The sequence below is a fragment of the Protopterus annectens genome, chromosome 2.part1 (genome assembly GCF_019279795.1).
Source record: "Protopterus annectens isolate FY-2018-M chromosome 2.part1, PAN1.0, whole genome shotgun sequence".
Taxonomy (NCBI): Eukaryota; Metazoa; Chordata; order Ceratodontiformes; family Protopteridae; genus Protopterus; species Protopterus annectens.
In genome coordinates, this window is record NC_056729.1 from 1,510,114,589 (window position 1) to 1,510,137,099 (window position 22,511).

The following is a 22,511-nucleotide window of genomic DNA, read 5'->3' on the forward strand; positions in this document are numbered from 1 at the left end:
GTTACCCAATATATTGACTAAATATTGGTCACTACTTATCAAGTACCAAAACTTGAGAATAATTTGTTTAATTTTGTCAGTGCCAATATTGTAAGGTAAAATGCAAGCTCTTAAATAACTGGGTCCCACGCCATTATTGTTCAGATTAGGAAAAATTTGAATGTCTCCTGACCCCAAAAGTGGTTTATACTTGATACCCCAGTGTTCTAAAATGTATGAAATAATCTCTTCCATCATACTTCTAGGATAACCCCGTTGCAAAAAATAACTTTGGATTTGTGTTAGTTCTATTTCCATATCCGATAACTCAGAGACCATTCTTGCGGCTCTAATACATTGTCCTTTAAAGACATTGTATTTAACCTTATGAGGATGACAACTGTTATAGTCCAAGTAATTATTGGAGAAAGTGGTCTTCCTGTGAATTTTAGAAGTCACTTTCCCATCATAATGAGTTACCAAAGTGTCCAGATATGGCAATCCTGTTGAATCAATAGCATGCGTAAACTTTAAATAATCACTACTGCTATTGATAAAATCCATAAAACTTTGCAAATCTTCCTTACTTCCTTGCCACAACATATACAGGTCATCCAGAAATCTGGAGTAGTAAATGACCTTAGAAAAATATGGGTTCTTAAATAAAACTTCATCCTCCCAATTGAGCATGACTAAATTAGCATAGATGGGGGCGCAAGCCGCCCCCATCGCAACGCCCCTAGTCTGCCTAAATATCTCACCTTTGAAATAAATGAAGTTGTTTTCTAGGACCAATGACATCATTTCTGTTAGAAGACTAATAGTGTCCCATTCTAAGTCTGTATGCCTCCTCAAACTATTGGAGAAAGCTTCTAACCCCTCTTCCTTGGGAATACAGGAGAACAAATCAATCACATCTATAGTGATTATAAATTTAGGATTGGTGTTCTCCATGTTAGAAACTGGGTACTTAGAGAGGAAACACCACGAGTCCTTGACCATGTGTGGAATAAGTGTATAGATATTTTTCAAAGTTGTGTCAATAAACTTCCCCATCTTGAAAGTTTTCGAATAACTGCCCGAAACTATAGGTCTCAGGGGAGGGTCATTAGTATCTTTATGAATCTTAGGAATGCCCACCATGGTAGCTAACTTAGGGTATTCTACTTTGATAAATTTATATATCTTGTTATTAATTCTCGCATCCAATAAAAATTCTTCAATATAGGAATCAATCCTACGGTAGGCAATATGCAATTCATTCCTAGAAATTGTTTCATAATTCCCTGTATTATGTAAAATATCATAAATTTTTTGTATGTATACCATATTATCATAAATTGCAATGCCCCCCCCCTTTATCGGATTTCATAAGTCTAATAGTGTTATTACTTCTCAAAGATTGGAGTAATTCTATTTTATCCGATGTCAAGTTGTTAAATTCCTTCGACTTCTTAAGTTGATTATACTCACTGTATATCTCCCTAGTGACAACCTTGTCAAAGGTGTCAATAATGGGGTGATTCGGAGGTGTAAACTTACTCCTGATGGACAAGTTGCAACCAATAGTGTCATCACAATCTATATTATTACCTTTCATAATATTTTTATCTTTGAAAAATACTTCCAAGTTGATTTTCCTGATATATTTTTTAAAATCTATCAATGCATCTGTTAAAGAAAACTTAGGATTGGGTATAAATTTCAACCCCTTCTCCAATAAATTGAAATATACTTTATTAATCTGTAAATCCGTGTAGTTATAAATATTAAAATGTTGGTAAGATAAAACTTTACCTTTGACTACTATCTCATTGTCAACATCAATCATATTATCGTCATGGTAGCTATCTCCTAAATGTGTCATGTATGTGGTTGCTGTGTTCCCTATATTCAAATTACCAATTAATGTCGATGTTGGGGCAATCCCCCTTGCTGATTCCCCCTGGTATAAGTCCTTGGCCCCCTTCTCTGATATGGGGGGTGATTGTCCCTCAAGTGTGTCCGAAAATCCGGTCGATGCTGCATACCTTGATTTGGAAGAGATTATTTCATACATTTTAGAACACTGGGGTATCAAGTATAAACCACTTTTGGGGTCAGGAGACATTCACATTTTTCCTAATCTGAACAATAATGGCGTGGGACCCAGTTATTTAAGAGCTTGCATTTTACCTTACAATATTGGCACTGACAAAATTAAACAAATTATTCTCAAGTTTTAGTACTTGATAAGTAGTGACCAATATTTAGTCAATATATTGGGTAACAAACCAAAATTTGTATATAGGATGGGCAACAACATGAAAAAATTATTAGAACACCACACAGAGGATAGTAGGAGGATAACACCTTTTATAGGTAGTAGAAAATGTGGTTTCTGCAATTACTGTAAATATATGTATTGCGACAACAAAATTATATTAGAGAATGGACATAAAAGTATCATCAAATGCAAAAGTGGAAATTGCAATACTAAACAAGTTATATATTTAGCCAAGTGTGACTCCTGTGAGGCATTTTATGTGGGGCGAACGGAACGGAGTCTAAAAAAGCGTATTTACAATCATTTATACAGCATTAGGGTGAAGGATTTAACTAACGCACTGTATAGACACGTTCAATTGTTAGGTGCAGAACACACTTTCAAATTTTTAATATTGGAGGTAATACCTAACAATCCTAGGGGTGGTGATGTCAAAGGATTGATAGCATTCAGAGAGGCTTGGTGGCAATTGTATTTAGATGCCACCAGCCCACCTGGACTGAATGACAGCATATCTATCAAAAGTTTATTATTTTAGTTCAAATATTTGTTGCTTCATACACATTAAGTGTTTTGTATATTTTTAACAGACAATAAGGATTTTATATGGAGACTAAGTACTCATAATCACTTCAAATTTATATTATACATTTTCTAGTACTTTTAGTAACATTGGTACTCAATATATATTTTTTTAGATATATTTTTTTAGATACATATTTATATTTACATATTTTTTAGATACATATTTATATTTATACATATATTAATTGAATATACATGATTAGTTTATATAAGCATCTGGGAAATAGAAAAAAAAAATTAAGCTTATTTCCTGCCTTTCTTGTTAAGTGGTACAGACTATTTGTAGGCTTCTGAGCCCCCAAGCCCTTCTGTGTTTGAGGGAAGCCTTCTAGCTTGTTTTTTTTTCTTATAACTAGCCAGTTTTCTAGTTTCAGCACTCAAATCTGTTTCTTTGATCTCAGCACTTGTTCAGAAAAAAAAAAATTTCATCTGCTTTTACTGTACTTGTGTTTCTACCTACTTCTTTTTACTTTTGCATCATCTTAAAATACTCAATTGTATTTATTACTGCTTGGTGTAACTCATTCTAAGCCTTTTGGTTTAAACACTTGGGCTTCGGACCAGTTAGTTATTTTGCACTGAGAGGGTTTGTGGTCTGCACTGTTGTGGCAGAACAGGTAGCTTACATCCTTCTAGGTTGAGAACTGCTGATTGAGGGCTCAGTGTCTGTTATTCTAAAAGTGTATTAATTCTGGTTTAAGCACTTGGGCTTTCAAGCCAGTTATTTTACATTAAGAGGGTTCGTGGTCTGCACTCTTGTGGGAGGAGAGGCTGGACTCTGCCCTTCTGAGCTGGGAATTTCTGGTTAAAGGCTTATAGTGCATGCATATCTGAACTGTTTCTTACTGAAGTTGGTGCGCCTTGTTTGCTGTGGCATAGACTGGATTCGGGCCTGCTGGATCTAGCTTTGTTTGTGTAACTTGAGCACTAATCCAGACATTCTCTAAAGTATTCAATGGTTTGGTTGTAACTTGATTAAAGTGTAGCTATCATTCAAGTCTTTTGGATTAAGCACTTGGGCTTCAGACCAGTTGTTTTACATTAGGAAGGTTTGTGGAAAGCACTGTGGTGGCAGGACAGGTAGCTTTCATCCTTCTAAGTTGGGAACTGCTGATTGAGAGCCCAGTGTCCAAGTGTATTAGTTCTGGTTTAGGCACTTGGGCTTCAGGCCAGTTATTTTACATTAAGAAGGTTTGTGGTCTGCACTCTTGTGGGAGAAGAGGCTGGACTCTGCCCTTCTGAGCTGGGAATTTCTGGTTAAAGGTTTATAGTGCCTGAATATTTGAACTGTATCTTACTGAAATTGGTACACCTTGTTTGCTCTAGCATAGACTAGATCCAGGCCTGCTGAATCTAGCTTTGTTTATATGCTTGTTGTTTGTTTGCTTGTTATTTCCCTGGAAGCTAATTCCACCTAATACGCAACTTCTCAGCTTCTGTGGATCACTAGTGATATCTGCATTGCTTACTGTACTTATTTCCTTGTTTCACTTGAAAGAAAGTTACTGTTTGTCGATTTTACATTTAGTTACTTGTAACACATTGCACTCAAGTTACCTGGCACTTGCTCAATAAAGCAATTATATAAGTCAGCACTAAAAATTAAAAGCACTACACCCTCACTCCCCACTGGCCCTTGTTTTCAATTAAGGATTTCCCAATATTATTCTAGCATGTCCAAAGGTCAGTTGTCAATCTCCTCTCCGGTCCAGCTGGTGAATCTGGGAATCTTGAGGCAATGTTATAACTGCCTCATGTACACAGACAACCCTCTCCTCCTCCCACATAACACAAATACTTGAGAGATGCAGCTATTTAGCCAAACTGGAGGCTGAGCTCTCTCAACTCAGGACTGGCAAGACCAGACAGGAGGAGAAGGCAACTACACACACCACAAAACCAGCCTCACATAATGCTACCACTCCACTGAATCAAACACATAAACACACAAAGACATACTCGAGGCTCTGAGTAAAATTTACCTAAACAGCAGAGGCCTCCAAAGCAGACACCCAAACAACTGCTACCTCAAGACACCCCACAAGCAACACATAAACCACAAAAGCAGTGTGCAAAGCAGTCACAGCCCTTAAGGCCAAATACAACACCAAACATACTTGTCATAGGTGACTCCATAGTCAGACACACTGACGTCCCACTCACCAGGCTGAACAAGGAGAGGGTCACAGTAAGCTGCCTATCGGGTGCTAGAATCCGCCACATAACACAAGCACTCGAGTCACTCCACGGCAAGTACAAATATGACACAGTCATTGTCCATGCTGGTGTGAACGACCTGAGATGTACCTCCCTGGACTACATGAAAAGAGACATAGAGGAGCTCTCTGATTATGTAGCCCAGGCAGGTATGACCCTAACCCTGAGCAGTATCCTTCCTTCACCAAGAATGATGCCACAATATAGAGACAAGATGATCAGCTTTAACAATTGGCTTAATGTCTGGTGTCATTCAAAGGGGATCCAGTGTCTGTCTGCCTGGGATGACATGCTTGACAAGCCACGCTGCTCAAGGGACGGCTTGCACCTGTCACCCCTGGGATTCCGGATATTGGCTAAGGCTCTTGCCACCCCCATAGTGCCTTTTTTAGGCAAGGCTCAAATTCTAAACCTACCACCCTAGAAAACAAAAATGGGAAGAAACTGAGGGTAATGCTGCTCAATGCCAGAAGTCTAAATCTCAAAATGCACGCACTCGAGGCCCTTCTCAGTTTGGAGAACATCGATGTCTGTGCTGTAACTGAAACCTGGTTCAAGGCTCCTGAGAGCACTCCGGCACTATTAGGTTTTACCTCATATTATGCGTTCTGGCCCCAAAACCCGGACCACACCACAAAAGGAGGGGGTGTATCCATATTCATAAAGGATACCCACACCTCCAGGTTGGTGGCAACGCACGAAGCTTCGGAAACCATCCAGGTGCAACTAACCATAGGCAAAACTGCTCTACAAATTGTAGCATGCTACAGGCCACCCTCTCAAACTCAGGAACCCCACACAGCCTTCATGAAGACACTGGAGGGTATAAATGTATCTCCAAACACCATCATATTGGGTGACTTCAACTACCCGAATATAGACTGGGAACATTACTCAAGCCCTAACTTTCTAGCCCAACGGTTCCTGGAGTTCATAAATTCAAATGCCATGGAACAGCTAGTCACTGTTCCCACGAGAGGAGAAAATATACTAGATCTCATTGTCACAAACATGGGGACAAAATGCTCCACACGGAAGTATATCCCTCATTGGTGAGATCTGATCATAAACTAATCTCACTGGAAATCCACATCCCGCCCCCACCCCAAACAAAAAGACCATAGTGAAGAACTTCTCTAAAGCAAACTTCACACTACTCAAGACTGGTGTGGTATCCTTCAAGGCCCCTGAGCCAGAGGAAACCACAACCCAAGCTGCGAAGTCCTTACAAATGCCTTCTATGAACACCTCCAGGACTGCATGGATCAGGCAATCCCAAATAAAACCAAGACTCTTTCCACAAAGGGCAAACGTCCAGTCTGGTGGACCCCAGCCATTAACAAACTTTACAATAAGAGGAGAAAGCTATTACATGATAGAACAAAATCCATAAAAGGGAAGTCACCCTGATCATTATTAGTAAAAAATACGAGCACTCATAAAATCAACTAAGGCCAATTTTGAGAGAAAAATTGCCATGGATTCAAAGGACAATCATAAGGCCTTTTTCAGCTATGTTAGGAACCTGGGTGGAAACTCCCAGATATGCTCAGAATTAGTCCAAAATGATACAAAAATCACTGAACCCACAGACATTGCCAACATACTGGCAGACAGGTTCAGTGCAAACTTCACCCCTCTCCCCTAAAGGAGAGATAACTATCCCAGCCGAGTGTAGCCTCCCGGACATCTCAAATGCGCAGGTGAAAGCTGCTCTCTCTAAAGCTAAAAACACAGCATCAATGGGACCGGATGGTGTCCCCGGCTGTGTGCTACACGAGCTAAATGAGGAATTAAACCCGCACATAAGGCAGCTGTTTAATCTCAGCCTTACCACAGGATACGTGCCCAAGGAGTGGCGTGACGGCAACTGTGGTCCCACTCCACAAAGGCGGCGCCTCACGGACCCTGGTAATTACCGCCCCATAAGCTTAACAAGTCTAGTCTGCAAAGCTATGGAGAGGATCATAATGGAGCTCATAAACAAAGATATAGGGGACTTGCAGACATTGGACCCGACCCAGTTTGGCTTTGTCAAGGGAAGATCATGCCTTTTGAACTTGGTTGACTTCTTCGAAACAGTCACCAAGGCCATTGATGAGGGAAAGGCAGTCCATACAGCCTACCTTGACCTTGCAAAGGCTTTCGACACAATACCCCACTCGGGTATTGTAGAAAAACTTACCAGCTTAAATGTAAACCCATATGTCACAAGATGGGTTGCAAACTGGCTTAAGGACAGAATCCACAGGGTTAGAGTTGCTGGCGCTGTGTCAGACTCCAAGCCGGTCACAAGTGGTGTCCCACAGGGCTCGGTCCTTGGTCCCCTATTGTTTGGCATCTACTTCTCAGAAGTACAGGCCAACATGGGAGGACTTTGGCTGACAAAGTTTGCAGACGACTGCAAACTGGGCGCCATAGTGGAAAGTGCATCGGACACGGATATCCTTCAGAAGGGACTCACGGAAACAGATAGCTGGTGCCAGAGCCATGGCCTGAAGTTAAACGCCAAAAAATGTATAGTCATACCCTTCGGGAAAAACAAGGTAACCCCAAGCTACCATATAGGTGGCAATCCACTAAGCACAGAAGAGGTTATCAGGGACCTGGGGACCCAGGTTGACAGTGGCCTTTCTTTTGACACTCACGTTGCTAAAGTGGTTAGAAAGACCTTCTACATTGCCCACCTGATCATGAAGGGATTCACATCCAGATCTAGTTAGGTCGTTGTTCCCCTGTACTCTTCACTTATCAGACCAATGATCGAGTACAATGCCCCATTCGGGATGTATCTCACCCGACATCTGCAGCAATTGGAGAGACCCCAAAAGTTCCTCACAAAAAGGATAAAGGGACTCCAAAATCTGTCATATGCTGCCAGATTGAAGAAACTCCAGCTCTATTCAGTCGCATACCGTCTGCTCAGAGGTGACATGTGCCTGACATACAAGGCCATGTCCAACCCGGAATTAATGGACATGCTTCACCTCAAAAAATCCAAATCCACCAAAACCACTAGAGCAAGTGACTTAAACCTTAGCACGAATATAAATAGGACGTGCTGGAGGGATAGATTTATCACTCAGAGACTCCCTATGCTGTGAAATAAAATCCCGGTCCATGTGAGGCAGAGCACCTCGCTGACTCTGTTCAAGAGAAATCTAGACCTGTGGATGGGAGATCGTAGGTTTACCCCGGGAATTATCTCTGTGTCACTGCTGGACAGAGGCACAACAAACTAATGGGCACAGTATTTTTTCATATAAGGGGTGGCGTAAGCCACAAAAATTTGGGCTAGGCTTATAAATGCCTTAGGGCAGATAGCCTAGTATAAACCTATGAACCTATGAACCTATGAACCTATATGTTCTATCTATATTACTTTACATATTAGACATATAGGTCTCTTTGTATGATACATTATTCAACAGAATGTTTACATTATATTATGTAAATTACATCAATTATCATAATAGTATTTTATACATTGGTTATATGGATTGTATGAAATTCATCTAATTTATTTATTTATTTATTTATTTATTTCATTATTTACTCAGTTATTTTTTAGGAATAGTGTATATAGTATCAATTAATTCATTCACTTAATTATCAACATACCTTTCATAATCTATATCAAATAAGTAGAATTTTTTATGTTTTTTATGTATTTATTAGTTTGTGCAATATTCTATCAATAGTTTATCAACATTGCAATACTTCCAAGTTTACTTAATATTGATATGATCACTATTTAAATATGTCTTTTATTATGTCACATGGAGTGAATTTAATGTTGATTTTTACGTTTATGTGTGCAAAGCAAGCAGGTTTTATTATGTCTTATTAGGTTTCAGTGTACCTTATTATTTATTATAATGTATTTTTTATAATTTATTAATGTATTTCTTGAGAGAGGTATGCTGTAGCGCCTTTAAGAAGTGTTACACCTTTTGGCGCCAAAAAGTTGTTTTAAACGGATAGAACGCTTTCACAAGCAGTTCTGAAGAAGACCAGTATTATATGGTTGAAAGCGCCTAACTGCTTTCGTGTTGCTAGTTCATGTGTTTTATGACAGTTTAGAGTTTCGTTTTTATTTTTTGTCGTTTGTATTGTATGTCCTGCCGTTATGTGGATTAAACTAATGGACTAAAAGAATTTCAAGTGGTGTCTACTTGAACTGTGTCGCTTATTGGTGGTACCGGAGTTTTTCTGGGTGGTTTGCACTTCACCTTTTGCTGGCTTCAGAATTTATAAATTCAAATGCTATGGAACAACTGGTCACCACTCCCACAAGAGGGCCACAAGAGGGAAAAACATACTGGACCAGATCATCACCAACATGGGGACTCTATGTTCCATACCAGAGGTATACCCCTCATTGGTAAGATCTGACCATAAATTAATCACTATGGACATCCATATCCTGTCCCCACCCCCAGCAAAGGAAACCACGGTCAAAAACTTCTCAAAAGCAAACTTCCCACTTCTCAAAACCGAGGTGGAATCCTTCAAAGCCCCAGGGCCAGTGGAAAATATGGCCCAAACCGCAGAATCCTTTACAAACGCATTCTATGGATACCTACAGGAACGCATGGATCGTGCTATCCCAGATAAAGCCAAGACACACTCCTCCAAGGGCAGGAGACCTGTCTGGTGGACCCCAGCCATAAATAAGCTGCACAACAGAAGGAGGAAGCTACTACATGATAGAGCAATATCCCTGAAAGGGAAGGCAACTCTGATCAGTACTAGCAAGAAACTACGATCCCTCATAAAATCATCTAAGGCTAGCTTTGAAAGAAAAATTGCACAAGACGCTAAAGATAATCACAAGGCCTTCTTTAGTTATGTCAGAAACCTGGGTGGAAACTCCCAGATATGCTCTGAGTTAGTGCAAAATGACAAAAAATACACTGAACCCACAGACATTGCCAACATCCTGGCAGACAGGTTCAGTGCAAACTTCTCCCCCCCCCCCAAATGAGCAAATGACTATCCCAACAGAGTGTAGCCTCCCTGACATCACAGATGCACAGGTGAGAGCTGCCCTCCCCAAAGCAAAAAACATAGCATCAATGGGACCGGACGGTGTCCCGGGCTGCGTTTTACATGAGCTCCAAGTAGAACTGAACCCTCACTTAAAATCACTATTCAGTCTTAGCCTTACAACAGGATATGTACCCAAAGAATGGCGTACAGCAACAGTGGTCCCACTCCATAAAGGTGGTGCCACAACAGACCCCGGAAACTATCATGGAACTCATAAACAAAGACATTGGGAACCTCCAAACACTGGATCCTACCCAATTCGGCTTTAAGGGCAGATCTTGCCTCTTGAACCTGGTCGATTTCTTTGAAACAGTCACCAAGGCCATAGACAAAGGGAAGGTAGTCCACACAGCCTACCTTGACCTTGCAAAAGCCTTTGACACAATACCCCACTCGGGCATCATAAATAAGCTCACTAACTTAAATATCAACCCCTATGTCACAAGATGGGTTGCAAACTGGCTTAGGGATAGAATCCACATGGTCAGAATTGCAGGTGCCATGTCAGACTCTAAACCAGTTACAAGTGGCGTCCCACAAGGCTCAGTTCTGGGACCACTCTTATTCGGTATATATTTCTCTGAGGTACAGGCTAACACAGGAGGACTATGGCTGACAAAGTTTGCAGATGACTGCAAACTGGGGGCCATAATCGACTCGCCGGCTGACACAGGCATCCTCCAAAAGGTCTCACAGCGACGGATAACTGGTGCCAGAGCCATGGCCTAAAGCTAAATGCCAAAAAGTGCATAGTCATCCCCTTTGGGAAAAACAAAGTCCCCACAAATTACCACATAGGTGGTAATCCATTAATTACGGAAGAAGTAATTAGTGATTTGGGGACCCAAGTAGATTGCAATCTCTCCTTTGACAGTCACATTGCCAAAGTGGTTAGAAAGACATTCTATATAGCCCACCTTATCACGAAGGGGTTCACATCTAGATCAAGAGAGGTCATTGTGCCCCTCTACTTAACACTCATCAGGCCCATAATTGAATACAATGCCCCATTTGGGATGTACCTTACCCGACACCTGCTACAACTAGAAAGACCCCAAAAGTACCTCACCAAGAGGATCAAGGGACTCAAACAGATGCCCTACGCAGTTAGGCTAAAGAAACCCCAGCTCTACTCAGTTGCTTACTGCCTACTCAGAGGCAACCTGTGCCTGACGTATAAAGCCATGTCCAACCCAGAATTAATGGACATGCTCCACCTCAAGAAATCCAAATCCATCAGAGCTACACGCTCCAGTGACTTAAACCTCAGCACAGAAATAAATAGAACATGCTGGAGGGACAGATTCATATCCCAGAGGCTCCCCTCACTCTGGAACAAAATCCCAATCCATGTTAGACAGAACCCCTCAATGACCCTCTACAAGAAGAATCTTGACGTTTGGATGGGAGATCGTAAATTTTCCCCAGGGATCTCTTCTGTGTCACTGATAAACAGAGGTACGGTAAACTAACCTTAAATGGGCTATCTTCTGTGACCTACTATACAGAGGCACAGTCAACTAATCTAAAAAGGGTGGCGAAAGCCAAACACTCTCTGGCTAGGCTTGTAAATGCCCTAGGGCAGATAGCCTAGTATCAACCTATGAACCTAAGTGCTCTAGGTTGCACTGCATCTGAATTGTTTTAGTGTGTTTTAGCTGCTTTTCTGTATATGTAGACGTTTCTGTATATGTAGACTAGCTACTTATTCTACTGTATACTGCCTGTTAAATAGTTTTTCAGTTGTGCACTTGCCTTGCTTCATTTAAAAGGTTTTAAATTGTTAATGTAGAGTTTTAATTGTATATACTGTTTAGGGCTACACACTCAAGTGTGTTAGCCTTTTCTGTGCTTATTTAGTGTATTATTGAATTGTTTAGCCTGTGTTAACAAAAAAAAAAAACTCTCTTGTTTGCTCGTTTCCCGCCATTCCTAGCTAGTATAGTCCAGATCCCAGGCTTTGCTGGTTTCAGGACTTTATTTTCTGTGTTTACAGCTATCCAGACCTTGCTGTGGTAGAGGGAAGTCCTACTGCTTACCAGTAGGAGTGATGAGCATTGTCTGACACTAGAGGAGTAGTTTCCAGCTCTGAAATTGTAATTTTAGCCATTTTGGGCTGATTTCTATCCCTTTCAACTTTCTGGCTTAAAAATGCGCTTGTTTGCACATTTTCCGCACCGTGCAGCACCGCTAGGCTACAGTTAAACTATTCCAGGTGCCAGAAAGTCTGCTCTTCAAATTCTCCCTTAGAACTAGCTGGTTTCACAGTAGTAGCAATAAAATCTGAACCCCTGTGATTAGCACTTGCTCTAGAACCTGCTGGAAAGCACTAGGAAGTCTTAAACTGATAGAAGCACTCAACTCTCCTTGTTAATAAGAAGAAATTAATCGTATGCACTAAACAGCCTATAATTGCAAAGCACCTTGCAAAGGTAAGGGAAAACAGCTCTTGTACTTTACAAAAAAGCACCTAAACAGGCATGTCCAAGGGTCAGCTTCCAGTGATTTCTCCTGTCCACCTGATGAATCTGGGCATACTGAGGCAATGCAGCAACTGTCTCATGAACACAGACAGCCCTCTCCTCCCACCACCCAACACTACAACCTGCGAGAGATGCACTTACATAGCCAAACTGGAAGCAAAGCTCTCTCCAGCCAAGATTGTGCTAGACAATCAAGAGGAGAAGGTTAATACCTGCACTACACCTCAAGCAACATGTAGCTCTTCAAAACCCACACCATCAACACCCACACATATGAACACTAAACCCACATATGTGGAGGCCCTTAACATTAACCTGCCCAAGCAACAAGCACCTCCGAAGTTGAAACGTAAACAAACACCAGTCACAACCAAAGTGACACATAGCTCACAACACCTGTGTGCCACCCAACAACAGCCCCTAAGGCAAGACAGCATACCCAAAACTTTAGTCATAGGTGACTCTATAGTCAGGCACACTGATGTCCCACTCACCAGGCTGAACAAGGAGAAAATTATAGTCAGCTGCCTGTCGGGTGCCAGGATCCACCACATAACACACGCACTCAAGTCACTCCACAACAAGTACAAATACGACTCTGTCATTGTCCATGTTGGAGTGAATGACTTGAGACGTACCTCCCTGGACTACATGAAAAGAAACATGGAAGAGAGCTCAGATCATGTGGCCCAGGCAGGTATGACCCTAGCCCTGAGTAGCATCCTGCCTTTGCCCAGAATGATATCACAGTATAAGGACAAAATGATTGACTTCAACAATTGGCTAAGCTTTTGGTGTCATTCAAAGGGGATCCAGTATCTGTCTGCCTGGGACGACATGATCAAGAAAACACGATGCTTTGCCAGAGATGGTCTGCACCTGTCACCCCTGGGATTCAGGTTACTGGCTAAAGCTCTTGCCACCCTTATAGTGCCTTTTTTAGGCAAGATTCAAAGGACAAAACCATCACTGTAACAGATACAAGCATGCAAAACCTAAAGGTAATGCTACTCAATGCTAGAAGTCTAAACCTCAAAATGCACTCTCTCGAGGCACTCCTAAAAATGGAGAACATCAATATCTGTGCAGTAACTGAGACCTGGTTCAAGACTCTAGAGAGCACCCCTGCAATACCAAGCTACAACTCTTACCACACTTTTCGGCCACCAAACCAAGACCGAAACACTATAGGTGGAGGAGTGTCCATATTCACCAAGGATATTCACACCTTGAGGCTAGTTGCCAAACACAGTGCATCTAAAATTCTCCAGGTGCAACTAACACTAGGTAAGACTGCAATCCAAATTATAGCTTGCTACAGATCCCCCACCATGCCCCAAGATTCTCACTACACCTTTCTAAACATACTGGACAATATTAAGATGCAACCAAACACCCTAATACTGGGTGATTTCAACTACCCTGCCACTAACTGGGAAAACTGCTCGGGTACCAACACCTTTTCCCAATGGTTCTTGGAATTCATAAATTCCAACATCCTGGATCAACTAATCCATTGTCCCACCAGGGGCTCCAATATCCTAGACCTGGTCATTACCAACATGAGAGATAGATGCTCCACACAAGTGGTCACCCCCTCATTTTTTAGGTCTGACCATAAGCAAATCACCCTTGACATCCACATCCCACCCCCACCCCCCCACCCCCAGTAAGGAAACCTGCGTAAAAAACTTCTCCAAAGCCAACTTCATGCTACTCAAGTCAGAAGTGACAAACGTCATGACACCCATGCAGATGGGAGCTGAAAGTTCTACTGCTGAATCCTACAGTAAGGCACTGTATGAGCACATCCACTTGTGCATGAATCGTGCCATCCCAAATAGAACCAGGACGCTCTCCACCAAAAAAAGGAAGCCAATCTGGTGGTCCCCTGCCATAAACAAACTATACAACAGAAGAAAGAAACTGTTGCAGAAAAGAGGAAAATCCCAGGATGCAAAAAACTCCCTTACCAGCCTCAGTAAGAAGCTGAGATCCCTCATAAAATCCTCCAAAGCTAGTTACGAAAATAAAATTGCCAAAAATTCCAAAGACAACCACAAGGCATTCTATAGTTATGTCAAGAATCTAAATGGCAATGCTCAGATATGCTCTGAGCTACAACAGAATGGCATTAAATATACTGATCCCAAGGATATTGCCAATATCCTGGCAGATCGCTTTAGTGCAAACTTCACCCCCTCTCACCGCCTAAAGGGCCCATCTCAATACCAAAAGATTGCCAAATTCTGGTAATCGCGGCCACACAGGTAGAAACCGCATTCTCCAAAGCTTGGAATACAGCATCCATGGGACCAGATGACATCCCGGACTGTGTACTACATGAATTACAAAATCAACTGGCACCTCACCTAAGTGCCATGTTTAATCATAGCCTCACCTCAGGCTTCGTGCCCACTGAGTGACGCACAGCTACAGTTATCCCACTCCACAAGGGGGGATCCACCTTGGATCCTGGCAACTACTGTCCCATCAGTCTGATGAACCTGATCTGCAGAGGCATGGAATGCATTATCATGGAACTTATAAACAAAGACATTGGCAACCTTCAAACACTGGACCCCACCCAGTTTGGGTTTGTGAAGGGCTGATATTGTCTCCTGAACCTGATTTGACTCCTTCGAATCAGTCTTCAGAGCTGTGGACGAGGGTAAGGCAGTCCACACAGCCTATCTGGACCTTGCCAAGGCCTTCAACACCATCCCCCACTCTGGAATCATAGATAAACTTACTAAGCTGGGTATAAATCCCTACGTCGCTTGATGGGTTGCCAACTGGCTTACTGACAGAACCCAGACTGTAAAAGTAGCTGATTCCAAATCCAGCTCTTTACAAGTGGAGTACCTTAGGGTTCAGTCCTGGGACCGCTCTTGTTTGGCATCTACTTCTCTGAAGTACAGGCCAACACTAAGGGACTCTGGCTAACAAAGTTCACAGATGACTGCAAACTGGGAGCCATTATTGAATTCCCAAATGATGTGGATATTCTACAAAAGGGCCTTACAGAAACAGATGCTTGGTGCCAGAGCCATGGGCTCAAGCGTAATGCCAAGAAATGTATAGTTGTCCCCTTTGGAAAAACCATGTACCCATGAATTACCACATAGGTGGCAATACACTAAAAACCGAAAATGTGATGAGAGACTTAGGGACACAGGTGGACAGTGGTCTCACCTTCAATAACCACATCGCCACAACAGTCAGGAAATCCTTCTATATGGCACACCTCATCACTAAGGGCTTTTCATCCAGGAAAAAAGGAGGTCATTGTCCCACTGAACTCATCCCTCATTAGACCCATTATAGAGTACAACGCCCCATTTGGTATGTACCTCACAAGACATCTGCAACAGCTGGAAAGGCCACAGAAATACCTCACTAAAAGAATCACAGGCCTAAAGCAGATGCCCTATACTGACCATCTAAAAAAAAATCCAGCTATACTCTGTGGCATATCGTCTACTCAGAGGCGATCTCTGCTTAACCTACAAGGCCATGTCAAACCCTGAGCTGTTGGACATGCTCCACTTAAAGAAATCCCAATAGCCTAGTACCAACCTATGAACATGCTGCAGGATTTTGTCAACCTTTTCTTTTCTAGCAAATATTTACTGACTCCAAAACTCCTGACATCATTAGACATGATTTTTTTTATTATTGTTTTGGTTTAATTTTTCAGGACTGCAAAAATAAATGAGAATAAAATTTAATGAACTCACAAGTTTGTATGTTTATGCACTGTGAGCAGATCTAAAGATTTTTTTTTCTTGCAGTTTGCAGGAGGGACAGATATGGAGCTGGCTGTAAGCTACTTTGTTCATGTAAGAATGGAGGTGTTTGTAACCCTGTTGATGGCTCTTGTTCATGTGGTCTGGGGTGGACAGGCCCTAATTGTGAGCACGGTAAGTCTTAACTTGTTTTTGACTTTCTTTGTACTTTAATATTTCACTGTTCTCATGAAATTTTCAAGTACTTTTGGTGTGGTAATTGATGCTACAGTCATTTTTTTTTCATATTGTCCGTGTATTAGTGTGTATATCAAGTGCAAGCCCAAGATTCACAACTAAGATTGGCTTACTAGTTAAGGTGTTCACCTTACAGACAGGTTGTTAGCTTAGTGATCACCAAGTCTGTGTGCTCAGCAATTAAAGTTAAGTTACAAAGAAGAATTCAATGCATTTTGCACTTGAATACTGATGAGTAACAAATCCAGACCAGATGCCTGTCAGTAAAGCATTCCTTTTGTAGTAATAATCTAGGTGAAATACTGTTACATACACTAGCGTCCAAGATTGTTTCTACTTACAGCTACTTCTTTATTTAGAGTTTTAGTTATAGGATGCTTCAGAACTCCCCTTTCTAAAGGAGGAGAGCCCAGCTTAAAAGCCTTAACTCAACTGATCAGCCTGTTCAGCTTGAAACTGCAAGTACTGACATAGCTGTGTTTCATAAAATCATGTTACTATACATCCTGCACTATTAGTTTATCTTTTATATGACTTTATGCATGAACACTGATACTATTGCCCTTTTTTCCTGATTGATAACACAAGAAATGTATTAGGAGTTTTTTTTTTTTGCATATTGCTACTGTCTAGTCAGGGCCTGTAGCTCTGAAACTACTACCTGTCATTCCCAGAAACTCCATGAGTGTAATCCAGTGCCTTATTATTATTCCCTTTCCTTTTGTAGTAATAATCTAGGTGAAATACTGTTACATACACTAGCGTCCAAGATTGTTTCTACTTACAGCTACTTCTTTATTTAGAGTTTTAGTTATAGGATGCTTCAGAGCTCCCCTTTCTAAAGGAGGGGAGCCCAGCTTAAAAGCCTTAACTCAACTGATCAGCCTGTTCAGCTTGAAACTGCAAGTACTGACATAGCTGTGTTTCATAAAATCATGTTACTATACATCCTGCACTATTAGTTTATCTTTTATATGACTTTATGCATGAACACTGATACTATTGCCCTTTTTTCCTGATTGATAACACAAGAAATGTATTAGGAGTCTTTTTTTTTTTTTTTTTTTTTTGCATATTGCTACTGTCTAGTTAGGGCCTGTAGCTCTGAAACTACTACCTGTCATTCCCAGAAACTCCATGAGAGTAATCCAGTGCCTTATTATTATTCCCTGTATCATACCAGGGATGATACACTGCCACCCCCTCCCCAGATGGGGTAGTTTGCCATCCCAACACTCCCTGGCACCTCCCCATATGTTCTGGCATGCTAACCTTCCCCACATCCTCCCCAAGTCTATTGCTGTGCAGATGTAACATTTCTTGCTTCCTCTCCAAGTTTGGTACTCTGTCATCTAAATGTTCTCAGTAACCTCCCAAATTGTTATTCTCTGTCTCACCCTAGCATTCCCTCTATCCTCCCAAAGTGATATATTCTGTAACTGTAATATTCCCCTGTATCTTCCCTAAATGTGGTACTCTTGACATTCTAATATTCCATGCATCCTTCTCAGATGTGGATTTTCTACCACCCTTTTTCTGCATCCTCCAGTAATCTGATACACATCCATTCTGACATTACTATTTTCCTCCCCGGGCCTCATACTGTGCCACCCTTACACTGCCTGCATTCTCCCCAGATATAATACTTACATCCTCCCCAAGTATGGAATACTGGCACCTTAACATTCACTGCTTTCTCCCGAAATGTTGTAACATTTTTTATTACCTGTTTGTTGACTGGATTTATTTATGGGTGACCCAGAATCACTATCTGGTTATGTGACTTGCTCAAAGTCACTCAGTAGGCAAAGAAATGTGAAAGAAATCAAACACTTTACCCTGGAAAAAAGAAATGGATCATTAGTAGTTTAGAGCTGTAGTTCTCTGCACTATCTGCCATTTGCATCATACACAGATATGGTACTATGTCACCCTAACAGTCCATGTGTCCTCCACAAATGTAGATGTTCTCCGATCCTTACATCTCCCATATCCTCCCCAAATGTGGTAGACTGCCACTCTAACATGCCCTGCATCCTTTCCATCTGTGGTATTGTGCCATTCAGACATTCCCTGCATCCTCCCCAAGCATAATACTCTTGCCAGCTTATCATTCTTTGCATTTTTGCTCGGGTGAGATACTCTGCCGTGCTAACATTATCTGCATACTTTTTTAGTGTGGTACTTTGCCACCCTAACATTCCCTGCATCCTCCCCAGATATGAGCGTTCTACCACTTTAACATTCCCTCCTTCCTTAAGTACTGTGCTGTTCCACTCTATTATTCCATATATCCTCCACAGATGTGAATCTTTTACCAACCTAACATTCCATGCATCCTACTGAACTGAGGTACTCTGCCATGCTAACATTTCCAGTATCCTCCCCAAGTACTCTGTCAGCCAAAGCTTCTCCAATCCTGCAAGGGTGTGGTTCTCTGCCACCCTAACATTAACTGCATCCTCCTTTAGTGTGGTACCCTGTCACCTTCATATTTTCTACATCCTACACAGGTGTGGTACTCTGCCAGCCTAACATTACCTGCATCTTCCTTTAGTGTGATACCCTGTCACCCTAATATCGCACACATCCTACTCAGATGTAGTACTCTACCACAATAACATTCGCTGCATCCGGCACAGGTATGGTATTTTGCCTCCATAATATTCCTTGCATGTGCCTTTTACAGTGCATCTGCAGCTACTACTGTTTCCTCATATGTTAGCCATAACATGCACACTGGTTAATGCTGCTGGCTACCTAGAAACTGGTTACTTCAGGTCCAGTTCCTTTGCTTTGCCCTGAACCTTTTCTGTGCTAACATTCCACAGTGTTGCACCTTAACTCTAGTTCCATACATTTAGCCCTGACTACGCTTCCAAGTTACTTAGTCTTCTTCTAATTGAGTGGCAGAGAAGGCAAGGATTCTGTTCTGTGTCTAGTTGTCTTGACAGTTCATCCCTTGATTTCTGAGAACTCTTTAAGACTTATGTACTAAAGATGTTGTACTGGAAAGTGCAATCAAATTCCTAATTTTAACACCATATAAAAACAGGTACCGACTAGTATTTTTTTCCACGTAACTTTGTTTTTCTGAAGATTTTTTTGTTATATTTTGAATACACAGTTTGTAATTTTATCTTTGGAATTTTAGTTTAGAATGAGAGTTTCTGCAACATATTGTTTGTATATTCTTTGCATATTTTGTTTCTGTAGTGCAGGGTATGATTTACCAGTTCACCACTTCAGTAACCCTTGTGCCAGAAAACGTGCTTTCCAGTCCTCTAAATCACATTTTCTCTTTCCTAGTTTCTTTCTTTCTTCTCTTTCCACTATATGCTGATCTGGTTTTCTATCTGCTTCTGTACTTCTCTTCCTGTTCTGCTATCTGTGTTGCAACTTAAGACACCGATTACCTATCTACACATTCACTCTCTGCATCAGTGCTTTGCTCCATTTGTGTTTAAGATCACAAAGTTTTGTTGTCATGTTGTATTGTTTTTTAATGCTGGTTCATTGTTTTCACCTTTTTTTACCATGTTTACTCCTTCTCTTTGCACACTTAATTTTTTTGTGTGCTGTTTAATTTACAAGTCGCATTTATTGCTTCTGAATGTAACAATGTGGCAGTGTTTCTTTTTCATCTGTGTTGACTTTTAAATAAACATGTCTTGTTTCAGCATACCTTGCCCAGTAAGAGAAACCAATACAGGTCATTTTACTATAAAAATACAGATACCATCAATGTATGTTATTACATGGAGACTGTGTATGTCCTAAAAGTGATGCATTTTTGTTTCAGAATGCCCACAGGGAATGTATGGTGCCAACTGCCAGCATGATTGTGCCTGTGAAAATAATGGAAGTTGTGATCGAGTAACAGGATGCTGTCACTGCATGAGAGGTTACTATGGTCACAGCTGCGAACATGGTATGTTTTTACTGACTTCTATTGTGTAATTGATATACAATTGATTATCATATTGATCACTGCTGCAGTAGCCTTAGGTATACGGCTTAAATCCTGCAAAGGATATAATGGCCTGCTAGCTTCCTAAGCTTCAGGGCACCATCCATGCACATAAACTGTCAAGCAGCTCAATCTGACTTGATCTGACTAAAAGACAAGTATGGATGTGAAGTCCTTCTGAGCTTTACTGTTGCTGAAGAGTACATTCCTCTGAGCATTTTGAGGATCAATGGTCAGAGCTTGTTCTTTCCTTTGCTGAGCAGGTAAGTTCTCTTTTGGGGAACATAAATTCCATTTTCTTAAATTTATTGATGTTTTATTACTTTCTTTTTCAGGAAATTTATTTTAAAGCTAGGAGTGTTGTGTTTTAACTGACTGTCTTGAGACTGTAATGTACTTTTAAACAGCACAATTTTTTTTCTGTCAGTTTAAAAGTAGAATTAACTAAGTGAAATCATATTTTCTATGGAGAAATTGAGTTTATTTTTCCTTGGTGGGGGCTGGCATAGTGTATGAAAGTGCTTTTTACTGGGTTTTTCGTTCAAACAAGAACGTTTGTGGACTGGTAGTTTTACTGGCATTTGCTGCTTGTCTTTTCCAGGAAATATACAGTTTTTGGCTTGATCATGGAACAAATAACCACTCCCTTAGTCTGTCCTTCTTCCAGCCACAAAAAGAAAAAATTAAGCAAATGGTCTTTCCACCACAAAAGTTTGGGTGATGCTGGTGTATACATCAGACCTGTCATCTTTTGCACCACATCCTTCTGATACTGCATCTACAGCCACTATGGGGGGGGGGGTAGCCACAACCTTATGTGGCTTTTAGAATCCCCTCAGTGGGCAAAGGGTAGCTGCTCTTGTCAGTCCTGGAAGAGAGAGAGAGCAGGGAAAGTTTCCCTGTTGTGCCAGAATACTGTGCCTATCCCTGGGGAAGCAGCTGCTGCCATTATTATCATGGTTGATCCTATTTTTCCTGTCAAAAAGAAACAGCAACCCATGCATGTAACTGCTCTTCAAATTTCTTTAATTAGGAGTTAGTTTACTGGGTCTAGCTCAGGGTTTAATTCAGGCTATTGGTCCTTCTTGTAAAGTAGTTTATGGTAAAAGAAAAGATTCTTTTCCTGAAGAGATTCAAGATTCTGAATCTGAAAGAGAAGACGCAGGGATGGATTTAGGGTTTTTTCCTCTGATTTCTAATTCAGACTCCGAGGAGACTTCAGTTTCCGATTCTCCCTGTGGGAGATTCTTTTTCTCCGAGACTATTGCTAGAATGTGCCAGTGTTTTAAACAGTTGGAGAACACTGAGGTTTCTTAGTTCTTCAAAAATACTATGAGTTTTGCTGAAGGATTTTCCAGGCCCTGCACCCATTCCTTCTGTTCTGTCAACTTTAGAGGATATAAAGTTTGGATTTTTCCTCTTAGTGAGACAGCTGCCTCAAAAAAGGCAGATAGGATATATAAAATTCCTCAGTCTTTTGAACTTTTATATACTATTCCCAAACCTGACCTGGCAGCTGTAACCTTTATAGCCTTAGTTGATGCCAGTGCTGAGCACTTAGTTAATTCCAATCCTACTCTTTCTGATAAGGATGGGAAAATTATTGATAGATATGGGAAAAGTGCATACTTCTGCAACTTAGTTTCTTCTTTTGCACAGGACCCAACTTATTATTTGCAGTGTGTGTGTATGACTGTGTTGGTGGTACTTCTAGAACTATTTCCACTGGATCTGTTATAAGGAGGTTTGCGTGGCTGCATTCCAAGAAACTTCCAGATAATGTTAAAAACATGAGATTTTAAATTCTCCCTTGGATAGAGATTTAATATTTTGTCCTTCTGCAGAGGTGATCAAAAGGGCAAGGTGATCCAGGGATTATCTTTAAGATTTTTCAGTTCTCTTTTTACAAATCATGCAAGGGATTTTTTTTTCTTCTCTTCCATTTTTGACAGAAAACAGAGTAAACATTCTCA

General features: G+C 41.1%; 1 protein-coding gene across 1 annotated transcript in view; it reads left to right on the plus strand.

The window, feature by feature from the left end:
- Positions 1–22,511, plus strand: part of MEGF6 (multiple EGF like domains 6) — a 2,184,612-nt gene that overhangs the window by 1,964,998 nt on the left and 197,103 nt on the right. Inside the window, exons 29-30 of the mRNA XM_044062967.1 lie at positions 16,377–16,505; positions 20,371–20,499. Of these exons, the coding sequence (XP_043918902.1) occupies positions 16,377–16,505; positions 20,371–20,499 (258 nt within the window). The remainder of the gene's footprint in view (positions 1–16,376; positions 16,506–20,370; positions 20,500–22,511) is intronic.